Source organism: Zingiber officinale, chromosome 1B, assembly GCF_018446385.1.
Source record: "Zingiber officinale cultivar Zhangliang chromosome 1B, Zo_v1.1, whole genome shotgun sequence".
Classification (NCBI taxonomy): Eukaryota; Viridiplantae; Streptophyta; class Magnoliopsida; order Zingiberales; family Zingiberaceae; genus Zingiber; species Zingiber officinale.
In genome coordinates this window covers 157,388,021-157,415,130 of record NC_055986.1, presented here as the reverse complement: position 1 = coordinate 157,415,130, position 27,110 = coordinate 157,388,021, and the positions used below count along the sequence as shown (strand labels likewise).

At 45.8% G+C, this 27,110-nt stretch overlaps 1 protein-coding gene across 1 annotated transcript; it reads left to right on the top strand.

Annotated features, from left to right (window-relative positions):
* The first annotated feature begins 551 nt into the window (after nt 1–551).
* On the top strand, nt 552–20,950 carry LOC121986029 (flavanone 3-dioxygenase 2-like). Its single transcript, XM_042539792.1, has 4 exons — nt 552–981; nt 1,049–1,296; nt 20,014–20,338; nt 20,547–20,950. The coding sequence occupies exons 1-4, from the start codon at nt 787–789 to the stop codon at nt 20,820–20,822; spliced, it is 1,044 nt and encodes a 347-aa protein (XP_042395726.1). The 5' UTR covers nt 552–786; the 3' UTR covers nt 20,823–20,950.
* The last annotated feature ends 6,160 nt before the right edge of the window (nt 20,951–27,110 follow it).

Below are 27,110 nucleotides of genomic sequence, written 5' to 3'. Positions count from 1 at the left end.
TTTAATTTCTCTCCTTCCACTCAATCTTTTCAATCTCTCTCCTTCCATTCATTCCATAAATATAATAATAAAAAATAGAAAAAAAGAGAAGAAAATAATAAAAAATTTAATGATGATGAAAATTTTAGGATATTGGATGTAGTGTGTAGTGAAAAATATTTATTTAAATTTAATAAAGTGGGTCATTTACTATAAATTTTAGATATAGTAATAAAAAATTGATATGAATGTTATTATATTTAATGTGATATTTAATTTCAATGCTAAGACTCTGACACATGTTCCGCAGTCCTGTATACTCACACTTGTGGATAAGGATACTCTTTGAGAACTCTTGTTATCATATCCCTACTATATAAAATAAAATTCTTATATATCTCTTTATTAGAAAAAAAAAATCTCTTAAAAACTTTCTTATAATTTACATGCTTATTATTTTTATAAATATTAAAAAAAATAAAAAATATTATAATAATTAAAAAGAAATTAAAAAAACGGCTCGAACACCGAAAGAGCTCCCTCCCTTTCAGAGCATCCGCGTCACAATGGAGATGGGAATCTGGGATGCTCTCATACACACGCATATCGACGTAGTCGGCACGTGGCTGGGCCCATCGATGACATCGTTTAATGCTGTCGATATGCTGACGTGAGTCACGTGACAACTTCTTGCGTCAACGGACTCAGCGACATCGCAAATTATACATAAATCCTCCTAATTCATCTTCATTTCACTCGTCTCCTCGCCTCTTCTCGTTCACTTCTCTGTTCCCTTCGCTGCCTGCCATGGCGGATATGCTTCTCTCGATCGGGGAGCACGACACCATGCCCAGAAACTACGTGAGGCCGGAGAACGAACGACCCCACCTCGACAACGTCATCGCCGACGCGAACATCCCCGTCGTCGATTTCGGCGCCTCCGACAAGTCCCAAATCATCTCCCAAATTGAGAAGGCTTGTCGACTATACGGCTTCTTTCAGGTACTCGATCGTTACTTGCCGTCTCCTCTGCTTAAGCGGCTGTTCCTTGACCGCCCTCCCGCTGCAGGTCGTCAATCATGGAATCGCCGCCGAATTGATCAAGAAGGTGCTGGCCATCACCCTGGAGTTCTTTCGCCTCCCGCCGGAGGAGAAAGCGAAGCTCTACTCCGACGATCCCACCAAGAAAATTCGCCTGTCCACGAGCTTTAATGTGAGGAAGGAAACGGTTCACAACTGGAGAGACTACCTCCGCCTTCATTGCTACCCGCTCGAGGAATTCGTCCCCGACTGGCCTTCCAATCCATCCTCGTTTAAGTAAGTCTTCTTCCTTCCCTTTCTTTCCCTTCTCATCTGTCAAAACTAAGGGTGTGAATGGCTCGAATCGAAGTCAAGATTAGCTGCCAAGTATTTAAATTTATTTGTTTATTTATCCAAGTTCGTTCAAATTTGTTTATTAAAAATTTTATAGAATTCGAATTGAACTTGAGTTTCTTTAAATTTTTAATCCAGCTCAATTATTAATATTAATATTGTTACTTTATAAAATTCATATTATTTTTTATTTTTAACTAGATTCAAAATGAATATAAAAAATAATAAAATTATTTATGAATTTTTTCATATATATTAGAGAATAAAATTCTATATAAATTAATAAATAAATTTATTCATGAATACGATCATAAATTATTCATTAATATTGTGATACGGGGTATGATAGTGGGATCCGTTAAAGGAGGGCAGTCAGAAGTTAAGATAATGTGGCAGTCAGAAGTCAAGAGGACGTGGCAGTCAAAAGTCAAGGGGGGACGTGACAGTCAAAAGTCAAGAGGACGTGACAGTCAGAAGTCAAGGGACAACGTGACAGTTAAAAGTCAAGAGGACGTGGCAGTTAGAAGTCAAGGGGGAACGTGACAGTCAAAAGTCAAGAGGACGTGGTCGTCAGAAGTCAAGGGGGGGGCGTGACAATCAATAGGCATGGAAGAAAGAAGCAAGACCGAGGAGCGAAGTCAGTAACCAAATTCCCGGTCAGGGTCCTATAGATCTGAGACACCTGGGTAGACAGTTGGATAACACCTGACTAGGATTTGACGGGTTAGGCTCTCACGACCGGTGGTACTTAGGCCCGGTACTCTCAGAAAGCTAAAGCTCTCGGTCGACTAACTCCTGGTCAGTTAACGCCCGATCATCACTTGTACTATCTCTCCAGGCCCTGGCCCTCCAAGGTTTAGGTCAAGCGTTATACCCGACTGGTCATCCAGGGTTGTCATATTCCTTCCCGGCCGAGATAGAAAGAGCTACAAGACAACAAGGTCAGAGAATCGTAACCGCCTGTCAAAGAATAACTACCAAGTGTCAGGGAATATTCTAATGGTCTGCAGTCACCCGTGAATGGAATCTTCCTTCAGGCTACAGAAGGATGCCACATGTCCTCCATCACTCGACAAAGTCTGATACCCGACATTCTCTGACATCAATCAAGCTCCAGAAGGTATGCACTGTCTTATAAAAAGTGAGGTCCTCTCCCTCACGTAGGTACGCTCTCTTGCACATTGGCACTTGTCTTCTACTTTCTTTCTTCTTCATACATTCATACACTGTTCTTCTAGGGAAAAAGTACCTGACTTGAGTGTCAGAGGGCCTGTTCCGGGGACTTATTCCCTGGTTTCTGGCCTCTAATGCCTGTGTGCTTGTTTAAGCGTGTCAAAGCTCAGGTACCACCGGCTCAATCATCGTCGTCCGTCAGCGCCACGTGGAAGTCTATTTTCGAAAGCGCCCGCTAGAAAAGTATCTCAGTCCCCCTCCCCCCCCCCCCCCGGGTCAATACCAGCAATAGCTCACTAGGCCTTCGTCTGACTCAGATTCCAGACATGATCAATTTGGCATCATTTGTGGGAACTTTCTTCACCTGTTCTGGAGCGTGAAGATGGAGAAAGTTGGGCGAATCAACGTGACCATGACGGTAGGGGAGTACGAGCTGTTCAAAGAAGCTAAAAGATGAGCAGCTTACGAAAAACAAACCACTACCTCGCGACCTTACAAGATGTCTACTGTTTCCAAGGACCCAACTCATGTTTCAGATCGAGGGTCTAAGAGGAAGCAACCCGAGGAGTTCCCCCCGACCTTCTATCGGGAGCCTGACCTAGATTATTATCACAAGGGCTTGGACTGTTATAACAAGAAAGAACAACCACAAGCCTCTATGGTGGAGAGCTCCCCTCCCAAGGATTCAAAGAAGGGAAAGGCTATAGTCCTCCAAGAGGAGTCCCGGGGGGAACCTAATGAGCAAGTGCCCTTCTCTTTAAGGTGCTAGAGGAGAAACTACTGAAGGGGTATAAGCCCCCGGCCATTGGAGAATACGATGGCAGTAAAGATTAGGAGGATCATCTCCGCAAGTTTAGGAACGCTGCGCTGTTACATCAATACAGAGATGCTATTAAGTGCCGAGTGTTTCTAAACACTCTATCTGGCTCAGCACAGAAATGGTTTGATGGATTGTCGAATGAGTCCATCACTTGTTTTCATGATTTCAAGACTGTCTTCTTGCGCCACTTTGCCATCAATAGGAAGTACTAGAAGACAGACCACTGTCTCTTCGCTCTTAAGCAAGGGTCGGTTGAGCCCTTGTGAAGTTATAACAACCGCTTCAACCAGGTGGCTCAGGACATCCCATCTGCCACCTCAGAAATACTGATGAGCGCCTTCTCTCATGGACTAGTAGAGGGGGAGTTCTTCAGAGATCTCATTAAACATCCCATGAAAAACTTCGACGAGATGTTCGGGAAAGCAACTAGCTACATCAATGTGGAAGAGACTCAGGCAGCTCGGAGGAAAGAAGACAAGGTGCCTACTCTCGTCAACAAGTCGGAGAAGAGGCTGCCCCAACCACCAACTTAGCCTCTTCCTTACGCCCGGGATGCCCGACCGCCCTTCCCTCCCAGTCAAGATCCTAGGCCGGCCTAGCGTGTGGCAGCAGTTCAAGCCCCAAAACCTGGATCGTGGGGGCTACGTTATTGTACTTATCATAGATCTCACACCCATGCCACCAATGATTGCTTCAAGTTCGCACGAGACTCTCGGCGCGCCGCTGAGATGGGTTTACCTCCGTCTGAGATCATGCCCAAGACTCAGCAGAGGATGCTGGCCAGCCAATTGGCTGGGACAGGCCAGCCAATAGGATGGGACAGGCCAGCCTGGCAGACCCTAGTACAACAATGCGGGATAGGGAAATCAGCAGCCCAGGCACAACCAGGAGCTAAGGGAAGCCCGGGAGGAGGAGAACAGGGAAAATGCGGCCATTCGTGAGATCGGTATGATCTTAGGAGAGCCCACAGATGGAGACTACGCTAGGGCTCGGAAGTCTCATGAGCGACAGTTGGAAATACATGTGGTAGGGTGCAGTAAGGAGCAAGCTGCAGTGCCCGTCATTAGCTTTGGGCCCCAAGACCTGGAAGGATTGAAGCTCCCCCACGACAATGCCCTAATAATCAAGGTCACATCGCCAACACTCGTGTGGCCAGAGTTTTCGTGGATACTGGAAGCTCTGTCAATGTGTTGTTCAAGAGCGCGTTCGAGAGCATGCAAATCGACGCCAGTGAACTCCAGCTAGTGGCTATTGTTAGTATTAGCCCTAGTACCAATTATGAGATGATTGTAAAGGGCGCATATTGTATCATATATCATTATTAATAAAAGGCAAAAGGTGGTTATTATATTTATTTCAGTTTAGTGTCAATTGAATAAATATGATAATGTCCTTGGGTAGTAGGTTCTTATCTACAGTATATCAATTGGTTGAATTGATAGTGAGATATTATAGAGAACACTACTCTTAACTATTCCTAGTCGAGCATTAATATACAAGGACAATATTAATACGTTAAGACTAGCATGTAGGTCAACGGATGACTTGATCTCACAAATCATGGATATGAGATATCAGGTTGACACATGGGTATATATTAGAGAATATGTACTGAATGACCCGCCATGAAAATGTTTCATGGATCATCGTATGAGTGTCATAAATATTCTCATGTGACTATTGGTATGAATAGTCCTTAGACCTGAAGTCACTACGGTTCCCTACATAAGGAGTTGTATACTTTGGTATCGTCAAACGTCACCCGTAACAGGGTGAACTATAAAGTCGATCACTGGGTATGCAATGAATTATGCGGAGGGATGTGAGTGATGTAGATGGGAACTATCCCTTCCATATGACTGAAGCGATATCCGTGGGTCCCTTGATTAGTAGGACACAAGAAAACATGGTCATGTGTAAATAAATCAATATGAGATATTCAGTTCATTTGTTTGAGTGTGTCTACTTAGATATCAAGAAACATAAAGATTGATAAGAGGATGACACGGTCTATGTCTCATTGATCAATCTAGATATCAAGGATAGAGGGACCAAGTCATACATGATGATAACCATGGACAGGTTAGGTCGGATCTCGACTTTCTCGTCACATGGGTAGCAATGATGCCTTGCTAGATGTCACTCATTGTTTATGTATCACAAATGTTGATTTGGGTACATTGCCAACGTTACGAGAGCCTATAGGGTCACAGACAAAGAACAAGTTGATATGGAGATTGGTTCATGTGATGAATCATTAGATTAAGTGTAATCTGAATTTGACTCATTGAGTTAGACTCAAAGGGATCCAATTGTTGGATTGAGTCGAGTTGCTTGAGAATCAATGGATTGGACTCATTGGGTGAACTTGAGTTCACCAAGGAAATTGAATGGTCAAAATTGAACCATTGGATTGAATGGTTAATTTTGAGCCATTAGATTAGAAGATGAAAGGGTGATTAGAAGATGAAAGGGTGGAGACTCTTGGTATGCCATGAGATGGTTATAAATATCATTTGGATGATATTTTTCATAAGCTTTTTCATTTCTTGAGAAGGTGAAAAGTCCCCTTGATCTTCTTCTTCCCTTTTCTTGGCCGAGACACACATATAGGTTGCTAGCACAACCTTGTGTGTTTTTCTTCTCCATCTTGTTGAGTTTGTGAGACAAACGAACGAAGGCAAGGCTTGTTCGTGTGGATATCGTAGAGGCGCGGAGGATGCTAGCCAGCCAATATGCTGGGGCAGGCCAGCCTGGCAGACCCTAGTACAACAATGCGGGATAGGGAAATCAGCAACCCGGGCACAACCGGGAGCTAGGGGAAGCCCGGGAGGAGGAGAACAGGGAAAACGCGGTGATTCGTGAGATCGATATGATTTCAAGAGGGCCCACAGATGGAGACTACGCTAGGGCTCGGAAGTCTCATGAGCGACGCTTGGAAATACATGTGGTAGGGTGCAGTAGGGAGCAAGCTGCAGTGCCCGTCATTAGCTTTGGGCCCCAAGACCTGGAAGGATTGGAGCTCCCCCATGACAATACCCTAACAATCAAGGCCATCATCGCCAACACTCGTGTGGCCAGAGTTTTCGTGGATACTGGAAGCTCTGTCAATGTCCTGTTCAAGAGCGCGTTCGAGAGCATGCAAATCGACGCGAGTGAACTCCAGCTAGTGGCTACTTCATTGTATGACTTTACTGGCAATGAAGTGCGACCCATGGGTCAGATCAAGTTAGCAATATCTTTGGGTAGCGAGCCCTTGGTGAGGACACGAAGGAGCACCTTCATAGTGGTGGATTCACCGTCCTCATACAATGTCATCTTAGGGAGACCGGCACTGCACGAGTTTCGGGCAACTGTCTCAACATTTCATCAGAAGATCAAATTCCTTGTGGGAGACTAGGTCGGGAAGTGAGAGGTGAGCAATTAATCTCTCCCAGGTTCTACATTGACATGGTAAAGGTAGAGGCTCGCAAGGCTCACCGAACCGAAGATGGCAGGATCCATGTTATTCAAGAGGAGTCTTTGCCTATAGCAGAGGAGCTCATCCCTTGGGAGGAGGTGCAGCTCTATTCTGAGCGTCCGGAGAGCCTCACCCGCATATCAAGCGACCTGCCTATTGAAGTCAAGATGGACTTGGTCCAATGCTTGACTCGTAATAGGGGCGCTTTCGCTTGGTCCCCTAAAGAGCTGCCTGGGGTTAAACCCGAGATGGCTGAGCATAGATTACACCTTCTGCCTGATTCTCGATCGGTCAAGTAGAAGAAGAGGAATTTCTCGGCCGAGCAGAACAAGATCATCCGAGCTGAGATGGATCAGCTCAGGAAAGCAGGTCACATTAGAGAGGTACAATTCCCGTCATGACTCTCTAATGTGATCTTGGTAGCTAAACCTAATAATAAGTGGTGAGTTTGTATCGACTTCCAAGATCTTAATCGTGCCAACCCCAAGGACTACTACCCGCTACCCAGGATTGACCAAATGGTAGACTCGACCTCAAGCTATGAAATGATTTGCATGCTTGATGCTTATCAGGGATACCACCAGATCCATTTGGTGCAAGAAGATCAGGAGGAGGTTAGCTTCATCACAGCAGATGATACCTCTGTTATACCGTTATGCCTTTTGGATTAAGGAATGTCGGAGCTACCTATCAAAGGATGATGGATAAGATTTTCTGGGAGCAGAAAGGGCGGAATGTGGAGGTCTATATGGATTACATCCTTATCAAATCCACTCTGGCTATAAATTTGATCACTGACATAGAAGAAACTTGCAGCACACTCCAACAGTATGGACTGAAGTTGAATCCCTTGAAATGCTTGTTTGGAGGTCGAGGAGGAAAATTCTTGAGATACCTTGTCACTGAGCGAGGAATTGAAGCAAATCCAGAGAAGGTCCAAACACATCGAGATATAAAGGTGTCTCAGAATCTAAAGGAAGCTCAGAAGTTGGTGAGCCGAATAACAGCACTATCCGGTTCATATCTCGGTTTGCGGATAAAGTCATGCCTTTCTTCAAAATACTCAGGAGAGCCACCAAGTTCCAATGGGACGAGGAATACAACCGGGCTTTCGAGGAATTAAAGAAGCACTTGGAGACTCTACCCTCACTGTTCAAGCCTACTGTTGGAGAGCCACTCTGGGTTTATCTGTCAGCCACCCCTAAGGCCGTGGGGAGGTGTTGGTGAAAGAGCAGGACGATGTATAGTGACCAGTGTACTTCTTCAATCATTTATTAAAAAGGGTCGAGTCTCGATACATGGCTTTGGAAAAATTGGTCTACGGATTGGTACTAATGGTCCGCCGTTTAAGACCTTATTTCCTAGCACACCCCATCACATTCTTGACCAATAGCACCATGGGTAAAGCTCTCACTAATGTGGAAATAGCAGGATGCCTCATCAAATGGGCTACTGAGTTGGGAGAATATAACATACAATACCAGCCTCGAACTGCGATTAAAGCACAAGCTCTGGTAGATTTCCTGACGGAGGTTCATCAGCCTGACTCCGAAAAAGCTTGGAAGATTTATGTAGATGGATCGTCTACCCAGCAAGGAAGTAAAGTGGGAGTCCTCCTGATCTCCCCTCAGGAGGGCATCTTGTAGCTGGCTGTCAGGTTAAATTTCAGGGCCACAAATAATGAGGCGGTATATAAAGTGCTATTAGCAGGGCTGAAAGCAACTCGATATGTCGGAGCCGCCCGGGTGGTTGTTTATTCAGACTCTCAGCGTATAGCTCAGCAAGTGGCAGGCAATTTCGAAGTTAACAGTGACAAGCTATAGGTGTATCAAGAAGCATATGAGAGGATGAAGGAGGATTTCAAAGAAATCACAGTTACTAAGATTCCCGAACTGATAATCAAAGAGCTGATGAATTAGCTAAAATGGCTAGCTCTTTGACCACTTGTGTGCTAGACATGTCCATAGCTCAGATCTTCCTAATAGCTCAGATAGACCTGTAGAACAATATTGAGGAACTGATTGACTGGAGAGCCTCCATAATCATTTATCTTTGGCAATGCATCTTACCTGCTGATCCAGAAGAGGCCAAGTTGATCAGAAAAAGAGCTCATATGTATACTTTGATCGGGGACCAGCTGTACAAGCAAGTATTCTCCAGACCGCTACTCAAATGCTTAGGAATGGAAGAAGTGGAGTATGCTTTGCAGGAGGTACATCAGGGATATTGCGACAACCATACGAGAGAAAGGACGCTAGCCCGAAAAGTATTACTGGCCGATATTTCTGGTTCATTCTGCAGAAAGATGCTCAAAAATTGGTGAACACTTGCTTATCCTGCCAAAAGCATCAGAATCTAACCCATCGATCGACCGACACACTAAAAATCTCAATAATCTCATGCCCATTTGACAAATGAGGCATGGATATTGTAGGACCTTTCTTGATGGCGCCAGGTTAGAAAAGATTCTTGCTCGTAGCAGTGGATTACTTTTCTAAATGGGTGAAAGCAAAAGGTCTGGCCTGGATTACTAAAGGAGCCATTATTCAATTCCTATGGAAGAACATCCTCTGCCGATTTGGAATACCACACAAATTGGTTTTAGATAATGGAAGGCAGTTCCAGGGTCGCAAGATCCAGACCTGGTGTCAAGGGTTCGACATAACCCAAGGCTTCACATCTGTCGCTTATCATCAGAGTAATGGGTAGATTGAGGTTACCAATAGAGAGATAGTTAGGGGGTTGAAGGTCAAGTTGGATCATGTTGGAGGTGATTGGGTGGAAGATTTCCCCAGCATCCTCTGGACCTACCGCACGACCCCTCGAGAAAGCACAAGGCTCACACCATTCTACTTGATCTACGACAGTGAGGTTGTGGTGCCTATCGAGATTGGGGTACCTTCGGTCAGGAGAATTCTATACGATGAAAGCAATGACGAGCGGTGACTCTTAGAGCTGGATTTAATCAGTGAAATTCACAAAGGCACAGCTACCCGCCTGACATCATATCGGCAAAGGATGCGTCAAAATTATGACCGAAGAGTTGTGCCCTGGTTCTTCGGAGAAGGGGACTTAGTCTGGAAGAGGACAAAACCCGTAGGGGAGATAACCAAATTAGCACCCCAGTGGGATGATCCTTATAAAATTGTTAAACGGTTAGCCTCGGGCGCCTACTATTTACAAGACACTCAGGGTAGGAAGCTAGACCGTCCATGGAACGCTAACTACCTCCAACCTTATCGTGCTTAAGATAGTATTTTGTAAGACTTCAGATCGAAGAAATATGATCTATCAGGAAAAAATTATCAGGTCATGATGCTTGGGTTCTGGACACTCGTAAATCTTTTATAAGACCAGATCAGGACAGGACCCTATGCCCAGGTTGACGTGACTCTGGCCCCATAGAGTCAAGACTAAGGAGAAGACATGACATCTCTACTAAGTAGGGTACATAAAGTGTTCAAGTAACAAGTCATTTAAATTCGACGAATACATCGGCGGACATCTCTCAGAGGATGTGACGATGGTCTAGAAAATCTGCCGGAGGGACTGAAGGCAGATATCCTTGCTCCTTAAGCTATTGAAGCGCCCCCACTGCACCATAGGCCACATATGTGACGAAGTAGTCCCCTACTTGTGCGCCAAACTCTGGAGAGTGCAAGTATTCTTTTAGGCTTGCTTGTAGGCGGTCGCTTTCCCCAGCCTTGTAGGTCTCCAAGGCGATCACAGAGTTTGATAGTGCAGATTAAGCTTAGGATAGCTCTGCTTGTAGAGAACCCAGCTCTGTAGCTTGGGACTCCAGGTCCACCGCTGGTCCATCAGTAATATGTCTGTGGATTGCACCTTTTGAGTCAGGTGATCCGTCTCTTGCTTATGTGCAAGCCTTAAATCTCCCAAAGTTGTTGTGCATTGAGCCAGTTCTGACTGAGCTTCTCGGCACTTATTCTCGGATGACTTCAGAAGAGCTTCAAGCTTGCTCTTTTCTTCTCGGAGGCGGCCGATTTCTAACTGAGCCTCCCCCAGGGGTTGTTCTTGGGTGGCGTTCAACTTCTTTAAGGTTGACACTTCCGCCCTTAGTTGGGACACGACCGAGGCAGGGTCAGACAGTTTGGATTCTAGGTCAGCCACTGTATTTGTCAAAATATTATTTTACTGATACAGGAGGGAGAATAACTGACTCAGCACCATGGACTTAGCAAAAGTCTATGCAGATAAGCAAATAGTTAGAGTAAAAAGAAAGAAAAGACAATGGGGAGGAGTAGAAACTTACTGCAATAGATCCTTCGGAAAATCGATCCAGTTGAGCGAGCAGGGGAGAGCATGCATTTGCCACAGACTTTCCTCCCAATGGGTCGATAACTGACCCCTCAGCGTAAGACAACTAGTCTGGGCATTTGACTGACCGCGCATACCCCATTCGAACGGCTTGGAGGCTCAATAATGGTGATAGTGAGAGCGCTGCGATTGTGACAGTCCAACAAAGGTCCCACCTAAAGGAGGATGAGTTGATGGCCCGACAGTGGTCTCGCTGGAATCAGGGTGTGTCGAGAAGGATAGCCGAGCGGAGAAAAATCCAGCTTGAGTCCGAGGGGTGGCTTGGGACGCTGATATAGGAGGCACCTCGGGAAAGGAGGAAGACCCGGGCAGGGCAATCGATGTAGTAGGGGGCACGGGAGTAGAGGGCTGCTCTGTAGCAATGGGAGCTCTCCCTCTCTCAACGCTAGTCCTGGCTTTGGGTGGCACAATAGGATCACTCGGGAGTTTTGGATCAAGAACAAAAGTGGAGACTGGTCGGGATGCCAAAGTTGTGGGTTGGGGCTCGGATACTGACCTTGGTTTCGTAGGTCGACGTCTTGGCCTGCGCAAAAGTGACTATTCATCTAAATTTGACTTCTCTAATAGAGTTCTCGGTTGACGAACAGGAGGCATGGGAGAAGTGTGCCTTACAGGCTCAGGAGCAAAACGAACACGCTAGGTTGCTCGAGCGACTGATCGAGGAGCGGTTGAAGCAGTAGCCCTTATGGGGGTGGAACCAGGTGCAACATACCCCTCCTGGCCAGTATTATGCGCCCTTGGCGTTGTATCTCCATATCACTCAGGGGGAGAGGCCTGATCAGGGACGCCCAGGCCAGGGTATCGGCTACAAATAGAGCACCTAAATCAGAATATGAAAGCAAAGGTCAGCTGAGGTAAGCCAATATGTATCTAAGGAATGTGGTAGTTCTGAAGGGGTGCGGCTCAGCCTGAATAAGAATAGTACATCCTCTGACAGCAGTCTGAGCAGGTCTAAGCACTAGCATCCCAGTTGTGTGGATGCCTCTTTAAAGTTAGGATCTGTCTGAAAATCCCCTAGAGGTTGGGCCGGAGGTAAAGTCGAATGTCATTGTGTAGGTCATTCTACGGCTAGGGGAAAACTTAGGAAGAAATATTTTTCTTTCCAATCCAAGTATGAGGATGGAAGAGGAATGAAAAAGATGGTTTTGGTGTGAGCTTAGAGATGGAAGATGCCCTTATTGTGACAATGAGGGGTAAAGAACCAGTGGAATAGGCGGGGAGTCCAAGGTAGATCACACACTTCGCTGAGGAGGATGAACCCGGACAAGATCCTCATGCAATTAGGTGTAAGTTGGCCGAGAGAGATGCGAAAGTAACGACTCACTTGAGAAAAGAAAGGGTGAATGGGAAAGTGGAGGCTGGCAACAACTTACTCCTTGAAGAAGGTCGTGTACCCTACGAGGAGGGATGATGTGTATGGCCCTAGGAATTTCATAGGTGAAGCGGAGATCATCTAGGTCCACCCCAGTAAAGGTTGACACTCCAGGAGCGTAGGTAGACGTAGGCGAATCCATGGGATGATGCAAACCTAAAACACAAGGGGAAGAGCACAACTGACACCGGAAACAAGAGGAAGGCTTACGCTAGAGGCAAAGGTTCAGTAAAGCTGAGGGTAAAGGATATTTATAGCCACCATGGGGGCATAAAAGACCTTGTCATCAGTGCCCATCAAATGGTTTGCATTCAAAGTAGCTGGTGCCATCCATAAATATAGGAGCAACGCCAACTGTAGGATCATCCTAGAAAACTATGTCACGGGGGAATGTTTAAGAAAGCGGGGATGATAGACATGGTGGGGATAGAGGCTTGCTATGGCTTCGGGAATAGTCGACGCTATAGAGACTTATTCTCGGGACTCTCCAGTACCTTGGCTTGCGACAGTGCGAATAGCTCGATCGCGCAGAACTCGGTCATGCGTCCTAAACTAGACCGGCCCGCCAAAGCAACTGGTCGGGTTGCCTAATGACCGAATTCGATTGGGACATTAAACAGACTATTCAGATTGGAAGCCCGATAGAGAAACAAAAACTTGATCGCCCACAACGTCGACGCCTACACAGAAGTTAAGTCAGCAAAACCACTACAGAAGGGATAAACACTTAGCAAATCATGCGAACATATCTAGTGGGAAATTGCACAGATCATTAGAAAAAGTACTTAACGAACTATACAATTAGATATTAAAAAAATAGTCTGCCTACACACTAGTCCTGGACAAGGCTTAGATCAAAGGTAAAGGACAAGAAACGCGCACTAATCATCAAAAGTCAGGAAGGCATCATCGGGAAGCTCTCGTATAAGGTGACCTCTGTCCAAGAAATCCGCAGGAGGGGCTAACCGGAGATAGCCTTTCTCATGAAGCTGCCGCAGGGCTCCCACCCCTCCTAGCAGACCATCCGATCGATGAGGCTACCTATCTTCGCTCCAAATACCCCACTAGCCAGGTAAGCGGCCTTATAAGCTTCCAGACGAGCAGCCTCACCGGCCTGGTAATCTTTTAGCTCATCCTTGGCCTTATCCATGCCAACTTGGACCAAGGCCAGCTCTTGGTGAGTGGTGGCAGCTTCTTCCTTGGCCTTAGACAGGTTTGCTTGGAGGGACTTCAGAGTAGCCGAGCCTACCTCCCACTTCATTCAAAGAGCAGCTTCCCGATCATTACTAGAGATCAGATTTGCCTACTTTGCCTCCAGATCTTTCGCCAGAGCAGCGTGCACTTCCTGTAGTTCCTTCAACTTCGAAGAGAGGGACGCCACCTCAGTCTCCTTCTCCTCTAAATCAGCCAGAATTTAGGTGCGCCTCAGCCTTTCAGACTTGAGCTTGGACTCACTAGTCTTCAGGGCTGACTGCAAGGTCAGCACCTTTTCTAATTCTGCCTGAGCCATGTCCTGGGTAGTGTGGGTTTTCTCCCCGACAGCTTGAAGGCAGGATTGTATTGGGTCATCGAAGGAGGGCAAATCAAAAGTGGGGTCGATGGTAGTAGCGGCTTTCCACTCACAGAGGCGAGCCCTCAGGGACTCGTTCTCTCTTTGGAGGCCGGCCATGTACTGTGATATACTTAAACCCATGGCGCAGGCCCATCAAGCGTAGGGAAAGATTAGAATTAACCTAAGGATCAGGAAAACAGACAAAAAAACTCACTGACACCAGCCAATTGGAGAATAGATCAGCTAGCTCCAGAGGGGGGCCTTCAAAAATTTGGTCGGCGATGACCTTCCACGACTCGGTTAGGGCCCCATGAATCTTCACCTGGCCGTAGTGGGGAGAAGCACTGGCTGATGGGATAGGACCTTGTACTTGCAAGGAAGGCAACTGAAAGGATGAGGTGAAGGCATACTTGCCTTTAATGTGCTCCTTGGGCTACGAAGAAGAGGCGAGGGCCGAAGTAGGAGCAGGGGGTGGAAGAGATAGGATCGCAGAATCCTCGGGCTGGTCTCCAGACTAGGAGACGGTTTGTTCTGGGATAAAAACTGGAACGGGGGAACCCATAGCCTCTGTTATTGGAGAAGGAGTTACCTGAGCAGGGGTCTTCGCCTTGGCCTTGGAGGAAAGAGGGAGCCTCGATGGAGAGGATTGAACTGATGAGGTGACCCGCTTCCTTTTGCGTTGGAGGCATAGGCGTTTTTTTTGGAGGAGGAGAGGGAGCTCTCTCCTCTGCAGTCTCTTCGATTCCAAGGGTCTCTGGGTCCCTGGACGGTTGAGAGGAAGCCTTTGCTGGGGCACTGGTTTGCAAGGCATGAGGAACCTCATGTCCCTCCAAAATCTCCTGGTCCCGTTTTTATAGAATATCGCTGGGTAGCCGGGAAGAATCAATGGCGTAGGAACGAAACATGGATGCTTCTAGAAACCAATAAAAAACACCTCAGTAGTGAAGATCAGGAAGTGGAGTATGGATCTTACTAAAAGGAGTGCCCAAAGGCGTCCGGATGGGGCTGAGCCTAAAAGTATATAACATGCTCTCTCACAGCAGAAAGGGGAACCACAGTTGCACTCCCTTTAACTTTTCGGATGCTGCGTGGCAGGATGGTTGATGTTGGTGGTCGCGTAGCTCAAAGGGAGTGGGAAGATTATAGCGCCACTCGACTGGCCAGGATACTGGCTTGGGCAACTAAACATAAAAAAATCTAGATTTCTAACCTTTGTTGGAAGAATGCATTCCGTCAAAATACTTATACCCGATCCTGGACTACACTATGAAAACACCCGATTCCAAGCGTTTAAGGGTGTAAAAATGGTGAAAAAGTTACAGAGTCAGAGTTATTTGATATATGCAACACAAGATCACCATTCCGCACATGGTGCAAAAGGCATTGGGGGCGAATGGGGACAACGAGACACCAAAATATCTGCTCAAAGAAGAGAAGAATGGATGGATGGTAAAGAGAAGACCACGAAGGAGCTTGTCCTTAAAAGAGGTTACAAAACCAGCAGGAGGGGAGGAAGGATGGTTATTCAGCCTTGGGGAACGAAGCTTGTAGGCCTCAGAAAGTTGCAGACTCGATCGAATAGCTCGAAGATCACTATTATCCATGTCGAAGTGATAATACGCATACCAAGGTGCCTCTATCTCACTAGCCATTACAAGATCGAAAGGAGTAGTGAAGGAAGAAAACTTACGGAGGACAAAGGGAATGCACGAAAGGGGGGGGGAGCAAGCGAAAGCAAGAAGGAGAAGAAAACTCGAAGGAAGTCGAAGCGATGACAAACAACAGTGGACAATGTTTAGGGTTTTAAACAAAACCCTTAGGAAGCATCTGAAAGCGGGCCAGACAACTGAAACGACCTAGCACACGTCAGCCATCAGATCGAGAAACGAAAGCTATTTGGGGTCGCGTGCAAAAAACGTGCATCATACATTATGACGAGTTAAGTTAGTGGGACACGTGTCATCTCCCTAGGAAAGGGTATTTATGATGGAAGTGACAGAAAAATCATGGAAGGGGATATGCGAACAGGAGTGCCTTACCTTCTGAAGACCAGGCCTTGGAGACTGAAAATTTCATACGTCTGCCTCGGGAAACAAAGAAGAAGGCGGCGGGAAGTGGCGCTCTAAATTCGGCGCCTTCATGCCTCCTCGAGATCAGGGTGAGGTTTAAATTTGACTAAAGCCTTATGAATTGCACCTCGTGATTGCAGGTGCATTAAGCTAGGTCCTCAAGCGCTATCCCTTCAAGTCACAAAGATTGCTTGTTTGGATCACTTGCTGGTCAAACCTCCAAATCCATTCCTGGTCAGATCTTCAGATCTCTTCTTGGTTAGGTCCCCAGATCTACTCTTGGTCAGGTCTTTAGATCTCTTCCTGATCAGACCTCCAGATCCACTCCTAATCAGACCTCCAAATTCACTCCTAATTAGATCTCCAGATCTCTTTTTCGCCAGGTCTCTAGATCTCTTTCTGGTCAGGTCTCCAGATCTGCTCCTGGTCAGGTCTCTAGATCTCTTCTTGGTCAGATCTCCAGATCCACTCCTGATCAGGTCTCCAGATTCACTCCTAGTCAGGGATCCGGATCCTTTCTAGGTAGGGATTCTAGACTCTCGCCTCAACGCGAGTTATAAGTGAGTTTGCTCTCACGACCAATGACCTCTCGATCGGGATTCCAGACTCTCGCCCCCGCATGAGTTATAAATGAGCAAGCTCTCACGCCTCCAGACTCTTGCCCCAGCGCGATTTATAAGTGAACATGTTTTCACACCTCCAAACTCTCGCCCAGTGTGAGTTATAAGTGAGCATGCTCTCACGCCTCCAAACTCTAGTCCAGCGCGAGTTATAAGTGAGCATGCTCTCACGCCTCTAGACTTTCACCCCGCACGAGTTATAAGTGAGCATGCTCTCACGCCTCCAGACTTTCGCTCCAGCGCGAGTTATAAGTAAGCGTGCTCTCATGACCAACAACCTCTCGGTCGAGATTCCAGACTCTCACCCCAACGTGAGTTATAAGTGAACATACTCTCACGCTTCTAGACTCTTGTCCCCGCGTGAGTTATAAGTGAGAGTGCTCTTATGACCAACGACCTGCCGGTCGGGATTCCAGACTCTTACCCCCGCGCAAGTTATAAGTGAGCATGCTCTCACGCCTCTAGACTCTCACCCCAGCATGAGCTATAAGTGAGCGTGTTCTCACAACCAACGACCTCCCGGTCGAGATTCCAGGCTCTCGCCCCCGCGCGAATTATAAGTGAGCATGCTCTCATGCCTCTAGACTCTCGCCCCAGCACGAGTTATAAGTGAGTGTGCTGTCACAACCAACGACCTCCCGGTCGGGATTCCAGACTCTCGTCCCCAGCGAGTTATAAGTGAGCATGCCTTCACGCCTCCAGACTCTCATCCCAGGGCGAGCTATAAATGAGCCTGCTCTCACAAACAATGATCCCTCAGGCAAGATTTCAAAACTCTCATCTTAGCATAACCACGTTCATGGTCAGTAACTCAGGGGTCAATTTTTATACTTTTATCCCCGAATGGGTTATCAACAAGCAATGAAGTTCCAGTAGAGAAAACAAAAGAAAAACACCGATTAAGGCCCAGTCAGATTTGTATTTATTGAGTAGAATACAAAAGACACCACTCAAAATCTCATTCCCACAATTAAGGATATCTAAGTAATCAGAAGTCCGAGCCAGTATCAATAGTCGATCGACACCTCGAGCAAAGGGGTTCCACATGACCTACTGGCCCCGAGTATGATTGAGCCTGAACCAGCTCTATCTTGGTGAATTGAATCATACAACCCTACTGAGCAATAATTTCAACTTTGAGCGATTCTCTTCTTGAAGAAGGGCTATGCAAGTAGCATGTTTCTCCTTGAGATAGATCAAGAATTGAGCCTGGCTCTCCAGGTCTGCATAAGCTTTTCACTTCAGTGCTACTTCAGTCTGGGTTCAAGACTTCGCGGCTAGCCAAAGTTCCTCAATGTCTCGACGGAGAGAAGACTGAAGATCTCTGTCCTGCGTCATCTCGGCTAAAGCAGTATACTTTTGGGCAAGTAGTTGAGTGAGATGGGCTAGCTGTTGGAGCAGAGGCATTACCTCATCAAGATCAGAAGTAGAGTCCATGGTCAGAAGAGGATATCAATAAAAGTACGATGGTATGGGGGGACTCAGCCCTTTTTAAAGAGGGAGATGCAAAGAGTCAGGTTCAAAGGGTTGGTGAGGTCCTTCTCCCGAGGTAGATTAGGTGATTAAGCAGGTGGCATATTCAAGGATCTAGGGAAAGAAACAACATTTAAGGATGTCATCGAGGAGGATGGGGGGACAAGTAAACTAGAGCTTAAGTCTATTCAGTCGGACCCGAGCCTCCTTCGACTAGACTTGGAGGGGGGGAGGCTTGTGATACGGGGCATGATGGTGGGGTCCGATAAAGGAGGGCAGTCAGAAGTCAAGGGGACGTGATAGTCAGAAATCAAGAAGATGTGTCAGTCAGAAGTCAAGAGGGCATGACAGTCAGAAGTCAAGGGGGGACGTGACAGTCAAAAGTCAAGAGGACGTGACCATCAGAAGTCAAGGGGGGACGTGACAGTCAACATGCATGGAAGGAAGAAGCAAGACCGAGGAGCGACGTCAGTAACCAGAATGGGTAGACAGTCGGATGACACATGACTAGGATTTGACGGGTTAGGCTCTCACAACCTAGCGGTACTTAGGCCCGGTACTCTCAGAAAGCTAAAGCTCTCGGTCGGCTAACTCCCGGTCAACTAACGCCCGGTCAGCACTTGTACTATCTCTCCAAGCCCCGACCCTCCCAGGTTTAGGTCAGACATTATACTCAACTGGTCATCCAAAGCTATCCTATTCCTTCCCGGCCAGGACAGAAAGCGCTACAAGACAACAATGTCAAAGAATTGTAACCGTCTGTCGGAGAATAACTGCCAAGTATCAGGGAATATTCCAACGATCTACAATCACCCGCGAAGAAAACCTTCCTTCAGGCTACAGGAGGATGTCACGTGTCCTCCATCACTTAACAAGGTCTGACACCTGACATTCTCTGATATCAGTTAGATTCAGAAGGTACGCACTATCATATAAAAAGGGAGGTCCTCTCTCTTACGCAGGTACGCTCTTTTACACATTGGCACTTGTCTTCTACTTTCTTTCTTCTTCGTACATTCGTACACTGTTCTTCTAGGGAAAAAGTACCTAACTTGAGTATCGAAGGGCCTGCTCCGGGGACTTTTTCCCTGATTTTTGGCCTCTAACGTTCGTGTGCTTGTTTGAGCGTGCGCAGAGCTCAGGTACTGCCAGCTCTGTCATCGTCGCCCGTCAGCGCCACGTGGAAGTCTATTTTCGGAAGCGCCCGCTAGAAAAGTACTCAATCGCCCCCCTGTCAACGCCAGCAACAGTTCACCAGCCCTTCGTCTAACTTAGATTCCATACAAGATAATTATTATTTATAAATATTAATAAATTAAATTCATTGGTATTAAAATTTATTCGAATCTAACATCAAATCAAATATATTTGTCGATGTAAAACATGCGCGCCTGCCCTGGTATATCAATTCATTGCTACGGCCTGCCATCCGAGGAACGTGGTCACGCGGTTAGAAGTCGTCTTTCCGTGTTGATTTGGTGTGCACCTTTCTCTAACATGGCAAGGCTCATTGGAAAATACTCTCAGACAAACCAAGACTGGACGAGTTGAATTGTATGGGAAGGCCAAACTCTAAATAGAGAAATCAGGCAAAATCATTCCTGAATATATTGGATTTTACAACCAAACCCAAACCAAAATACTGTATCCTTATATGTAAGTCACATTAAATTAACAACGAAGGTAGGTTAAGGGACCGTGGCCGGAGACCTGTATTAATTTAAAGAGTTTCTGCTACATCCTATATATTATTTGTTCATGATTGATTTTTTTTTTCCTGCATCAGGGATGTGTTTGGCAGTTACTGTAAGCAAGTTCGCCAGCTTGGATTCCGAATTCTCGGAATCATATCGTTGAGCTTAGGATTGGAGGAGGAGTACCTGGGCAGAGTGCTGGGGGAGCAAGAACAACACATGGCTGTAAATTATTACCCGAAGTGTCCGGAGCCGGAGCTCACCTACGGCCTGCCGGCGCACACCGACCCCAACGCCCTCACCATTCTTCTGCAGGATCCCTACGTGTCCGGCTTACAGGTTCAAAAAGACGGCAAATGGATCGCGGTGGATCCCAAACCCAACGCATTCGTCATCAACATCGGGGACCAGCTACAGGTGACACCACACCCCACACTTGCACGACATGAAGGCCCATGATCATGCAAATTCGTTTTTTTTAAAAATTATAATTAATCTCACAGTATTTAAAGTCCAATTTATAGTATCTATATGATATAATACAGACAATTTGTAAACAGGCCGTTCGACCCTCTTTAACATAATGAAAGTGATTATATAAATTCAGCGATCATGTTGCATGCAGGCATTGAGTAATGGTAGGTACAAGAGTGTGTGGCATCGAGCTGTGGTCAACTCAAACAAGGAAAGGATGTCAGTGGCGTCCTTCCTCTGCCCCTGCAACAGCGTGCTCATCAGCCCTCCCGAGAAGCTCATCGCCGACGGCAGCCCAGCCGTCTACCGGAGTTACACCTACGACGAGTACTACAAGAAGTTCTGGAGCAGGAACCTCGACCAAGAGCACTGCCTCGAACTCTTCGAAAGGGAAAGGGAAACCTGCCCCAACTCTCCCACCGTATAATGTTTCAACCTGGTTTAGTGTAGTAGTGTCCTTGTTTTTTTTTTTTTCCATATATATTAAACCAGCACTGCTTAGATCTGTTGGTGTATGATTGATTGTTTGTCTTTGGAACTTGTCATCTTGCTTCTTTTATTCTACAGTAATTTAAATTACGGAATTCGCGTATGTAATTTTTCATAACCTCTAAAATATGTATAGTTATTTTTCATTATACACCTGTTTTAATCTATTTAACAGAATAGTACGTACATTCTAAAGTATGAAAATACATAAATGAAATTTATAAACTATAAATACTTATAGTGATCCGTCAAAGATCTTGTTCTTTGTGAGCAATCGGCAATGGTAACGCGTGACTTTTATGTTTGTTGTCGAAAGAGCAATCACGACGGATCAAACTGTTCATTAATGTTTATGATACGTTGCATAAAGATGGAGTCCGATGAGATCAGACAGTCAGAAGTCAAGAAGACGTAACAGTCAAGGACAGTCCAAAGTCAAGAGGACGGAGAGTCAGAAATCAAAGGGACGTGACAGTTAACAGTTAGGAGGGGAAAGGAGTTAGACCGTCTGAGATCATCGGCCGCATAATTTCCAGTTGGGTACAGATAGATCAAGGTCCCAGATTTGAGACATAAGATGTAGTCTGGAGTAATGCCTGACCTGTCCCGACTGGTCGGGTTTCCTCAGCTCGGTCCGTATAGTCAGGTCTGGTACTTTCAGTAAGATAACTCCCGGTCGACCCTTCAATGATCCAAGCGTGAAAGATGGAACCCTCACCACAACTCGTCTCCCTCATCAAGACTCGAGTCAGATGGCACACTTGAACGATCATCCCAAGCTATCCGTAGTTAAATCCGGACGGGACAGAAAGCGCCAAGTGACAAACAATTTCAGGGAATCGTAATCGCCTATGAGAGAATAATTGTCATTTGTCAGGGAATATTAGAGTAGTTGGTCATTCCCTGAAAATGGAACCTTCTTTCAACTAATGAGAGGGCACCACGTGTCCTCCATCACTCGACAGGTCTTAACACCCGACATTCTCTGACATCGGTCAGGCTCTAGAGGTACGCATTGTCATATAAAAAGGGAGCTCCTCTCCCTTGAGCAGGTACGCGCACATCGCACTCGTCTTCTACAGTTCTTTTTTCCTTTATACACTGTTTTTCTGGGGAAAAAGTACCTGACTTGAGCATAGGAGGGCCTGCGTTAGGGCATTTTTCCTTGGTTTCTGGTCTCTAACGTTCCGGGTGCTTGTTTGAGTGTGCACAGAGCCTAAGTACCGCCGGTCTCGTCACCACTGTCCTTGAGCTTCACGTGGGGGTCCGTCTTTCCGGGGCGCATATGCTAGGTGTGTCCAAGTCGCCTCTCCGTCAACACCAATGCCATCTCAGCTGGTCTTCGTCTGACTCAGATTCTGGACAGGATCAATTTGGCTCCGTCTGTGGGAACTTCCTAGACCTATTCTGGAGAGTGACGATGGACAATACCGGAAAGATCAACGTCACCATGACAGCAGGAGAGTACGAACTGTTCAAGGAGGCCAAGAGACGAGCGGCTTCCGAAAAACACACCACTACTTCACAACCACACAAGATGCTTGCAGTTTCAATGAACCATACCCACTTTTCCGGCAGGGGGTCTAAGAGGAAATAGCCCGAGACTTTCCCCCAAGCCTTTTATCACGAGTCCTGCTTGGACTGTTATAACAAGGGCCTAGACTATTATAACAAGAAAGAGCAGCACCAGGCCTCCATGACCGAGAGTTCCCCGCCCAGAGATCCGAAGAAGGGGAAAGCTATAGTCCTCTTGGAGGGGCCGAGGGAGATGCCTGAGGAGCAAGTGTCCTTATCTTTAAGGGTACTCGAGGAGAAGCTACCGAAGGAGTACAAGCCCCCAGCTTGGAGAATACAATGGTAGCAAGGACCCAGAGGATCATCTCTAAAAATTTTAGAACGTTGTGTTGTTGCACCAATATAGCGACGTCATCAAATGCCGAGTGTTCTTAAACACTCTGTCCGGCTCGGTACAAAAGTGGTTCGATGGATTGCCGAACGGATCCATCACCTATTTTCAGGACTTCAAGAATGCTTTCCTGCATTATTTTGCCAGTAGCGGGAAGTATCAGAAGACAAATCATTATCTCTTCGCCCTCAAGCAAGGGTCTACATAGCCCTTGAAAAGCTATATCAAATGTTTCAACCAGGTAGCCCAGGACGTCCCGTCCGCTATCTCAGAGATCTTGATGAGCACCTTCTCCCACGGTCTGGTGGAGGGGGAGTTCTTTCGGGCCCTCATCTGAGAACTAGTAAAGAATTTTGATGAGATGCTGGGGAAGACAGCTAGCTGTTACGATTCCGCAAGTGCACGGATTCGTCGTCAGTAATAAAGATTATCTATCCCATAAGGATTGGTTATAATCACTAGCAATGGCTCACTTAGGATTAGCTAAACTACCGATGGTTGTAAGTTATCTAAAGAAAAGAGATTAGGGAGCGGAAATGAGAACTAGTGAAGAGAGAGTAATTAACTTGGTTTATGAATAGTTCTAGGAGTTCGGTTTCATTGTGGTGGTATTGATGTATCACATTCTATCCTTTACTCATTGTCCATCAACATGCATTCGCTGGAAGCTAAAGCAACCATCCTTAAGCACTAAATAGAGAAGATACCTGTGAAATCCTGTTACGGTTAACCCCTGTCACTGGGGTGCTTTGGTAGATCACAAGAACGCAACTCTAATTGGTGTCATTAAGGATAGAAATAAGGGCTTGGTTTGGTCTCTTACTTCCTTATGGAGGAGTTGCCTCTCCTTTCAAGGAGATACTCTAAATGTCTGTGAACGAGTTACCCCTGTCACTAGTGTTAGGATCGATGATCGCGGCTAGAGAGTGGGGGTGTGAATAGCCGACCCCAAATCTCGTTCGTTTCGTTCTACAAATCAAGGTTAGCGCAGCGGAAATAAAAACAGCGAAACAAAGACAAGAAGTCAAACCTCAATACGCGTCGATGTAACGAGGTTCGGAGATGAAACTCCTACTCCTCGGCGTGTCCGTAAGGTGGACGAAGCCTATCAATCCGTCGGTGGATGAGTCCCCGGAGAACCGGCTAATATATACTCCTTGTGGGTGGAGAAACCTAGCCACAATAACTCTTGCAACAGCAAGATAGAAGTACACAAAATACAAAGAAGCACAAGACAATATGAATGTAAAACAAACACGCTTGCCTTCTCGTCGACTGGTTGAAGCAGCAACTTCACGAGATGCCTACAACAGCAGGAACCCAGTCGAAGAAGCTCACACGAAGCTTCGGAACTCAACAAAGCTCAAAAGCACAGCAGCAGCTCAGTAGAAAGAAGAGGAAGAAGAAGAAAAAAGTAACCTCGAACAGTAGCTCCTCAACCCCTTTTATAACCTGCGAAGAAGACACAGAAGAAACTAGCCGTTGCTACGCAACGGCTAGGATGTGGACCGATCAGGCTTCATCCTGATCGGTCCAGGGTGCTTCTGATCGGTCATGGGACCGATCAGGCTCTATGCTGATCGGTCCCCAGACCGATCAGAACGCTTACAGAGAGCTGCCCAACTCTCTGTGCGTATCCTGATCGGTCCAGGGTCCGATCAGCACCCTTTTCTCCCGAACTTCTTCCCTTCTGATCGTTGTTTCCTGATCGGTCTGGAGACCGATCAGATAACACTCAGTAGGCTACTGTTTGGTTACTGATCGGTCACCAGACCGATCAGATAACCCAGTGTATCACTGGATCGATCCAGTTCTTGGTTTTTGCCCAAACAAGTCCCACGCCTTCCAAACCAATATCCGGTCAACCTTGACCTATTGGTATCTCATGCTTAGCATCTGGTCACTCCCTTGACCTGCTAAGACTCCCCACCAAGTGTCCGGTCAATCCCTTTGACCCACTTGGACTTTTCTCTTCGTGTCAAGTATCCGGTCACTCCCTTGACCTACTTGATCCTCTCAACACCAGATGTCCGATCACCCTTGATCCATCTAGATTTTCCCTTGCCCGGCTTCACTCACCAGGACTTTCACCTAGCTTCACTCACTAGGATTTTCACCTGGCTTCACTCACCAGGACTTTCCAACTGTCTGGCTTCACTCACCAGGACTTTCTCATTGCCTGGCTTCACTCACCAGGACTTTTCCCACTGCCTGGCTTCACTCACCAGGACTTTCACTTTCACATCCGGTCCAAAGAACGAGCTACTGAGCCCTCTCTAACCATAGTCTGGAGAACGAGCTACCGAGCCCTCTCCGACTCCATCAGGTCCAGAGAACGAGCTACCGAGCCCTCTCTGACCACAGTCCGGAGAACGAGCTACCGAGCCCTCTCCGACTTTCCCATGCCAAGTTTCCATACTTGGACTTCTCCGTGCCAAGTCTCCATACTTGGACTTTTTCCGTGCCAAGCTCCCTGCTTGGACTTTTCACCATGCCAAACTCCCTGCTTGGACTTTTCCCATGCCAAGCTCCCTGCTTGGATTTTTCCCGTGCCAAGCTCCCTGCTTGGACTTTTCCGAGTCAGGTCGACTCACCTCGGGTCAACCAGGTCAACCTTGACCAAGGTTGCACTAACAATCTTCCATCAAAATACAACTCTTCTGTTTTCGTCAAACATCAAAATACAACTCGAGTCAGGTCAACTCGAGTCGGGTCAACCAGGTCAACCTTGACCTAAGGTTGCACCAACAATCTCCCCCTTTTTGATGTTTGACAAAACCATAACCTAACTTAGGTTTTCTAATGTTCTTCCTTGAACATTCTCCCCAAACATACACTCTCCCCCTTTTTGACACACATCAAAAAGGGTGAATCAAGGTCAAGAGTTTCTTCCTAATGAAAGTCCCATACCTTTCATTGAAACTCTTAATTTTCCCCTTGATACTAAGGTCAACAATTAACTTAGTGATAATCCCATATCACTCAAGTCTTTAGGAGTAAAAACTCCCCCTAAAAGTCAACTCCCCTTGACTAATAGGTAAAACTCCCCCTAAAGGTCAACTCCCCCTTGACCATTGCACCAATAATGTCTTGGAGAGTTTCAACTCTTTAGAAATCCAAAACACCACTTCCACAGCTGCAATTTCAGACAAACAGTCGAAATTCAGCAAGTTGGCACGCCCTGATCGGTCACCGGACCGATCAGGCTTCCTCTGGATCGATCCAGTGATCGATCCACACAAACCTGGACTGATCAGGGAGCCTCCTGATCGGTCCACGACCTCTGATTTCTGATTTCTGAAATTTTTCTTCTCCCGAAATTCAGAAACCTCTAGAAAATCACAGAAAATTTCAAAAATTATAAAATTTTGAGGATGCATTCCTCATAACATATACTATCATGGAAAAATAATTTTCGATGAAAATAACTTCCATTTTCAAATCTTGATACAAAGTTCGAAAATCTTTGAGATAGTTCAAGTTTAACTCAACTTTGTATCAACTTTCTTAATGATGAATGCTATCACTAGAAAAGCTTCATCAAGGTTTTTCAAATCAATTTTAAAATGATTTTAAACCATTTAATTTAGGACCACAATCTTAGGGCTAAATGTACATGACTTGTACATAAGTTTTCCCTATGATCCCCAATTTCGAATTAGGCTCATCTAGGTACAAGAACTATGCACCTTGTTCCTAACTCATCATCCTAATATCTCACACACATCTAAGGTGTATCAAACACATCCAAGTCAATTTTGATGTGAGATATGAGTTTAGGTTATCTTAGGCTAAGGTCTCATGCATTTTCTAAACATCAATTTGATCTCCATATCAAATTGTGTTTTTAACCTTAAATCAATTTCATTGATAATAAATGCAAGAAATGATGACATGGCATAAAATGATATCATACATAATAACATGTGCCAATGTCATGATGTCATGGCATAAAGTATGAAACTTAAATAAAACATGACATATAAATAACCTAAGCATTATCATGATATTTTAAATGATCATAAAATAAATATGATGTCATGACATGGCATATGGCAAACAATATATGACAAATAGCACATAAAGGTATAGAAAATACCTAATTCTAGCCTTAGTTGCCATTTTTGATAATTTTGACCATTTTGCCATAATTTCTATATTCCTAAATGTAATAGACCTAAAATCATATCCTCAAGACTTTTAGATCACTATGTGCCAATTAGATTGATTCTAGAAAATTCCTCAAATGTAGTTGGCACATTCTAATCACCTTAGGAATAATATTCACTTTCATTTTCAAGGCTTGATTGCACCTTGAAA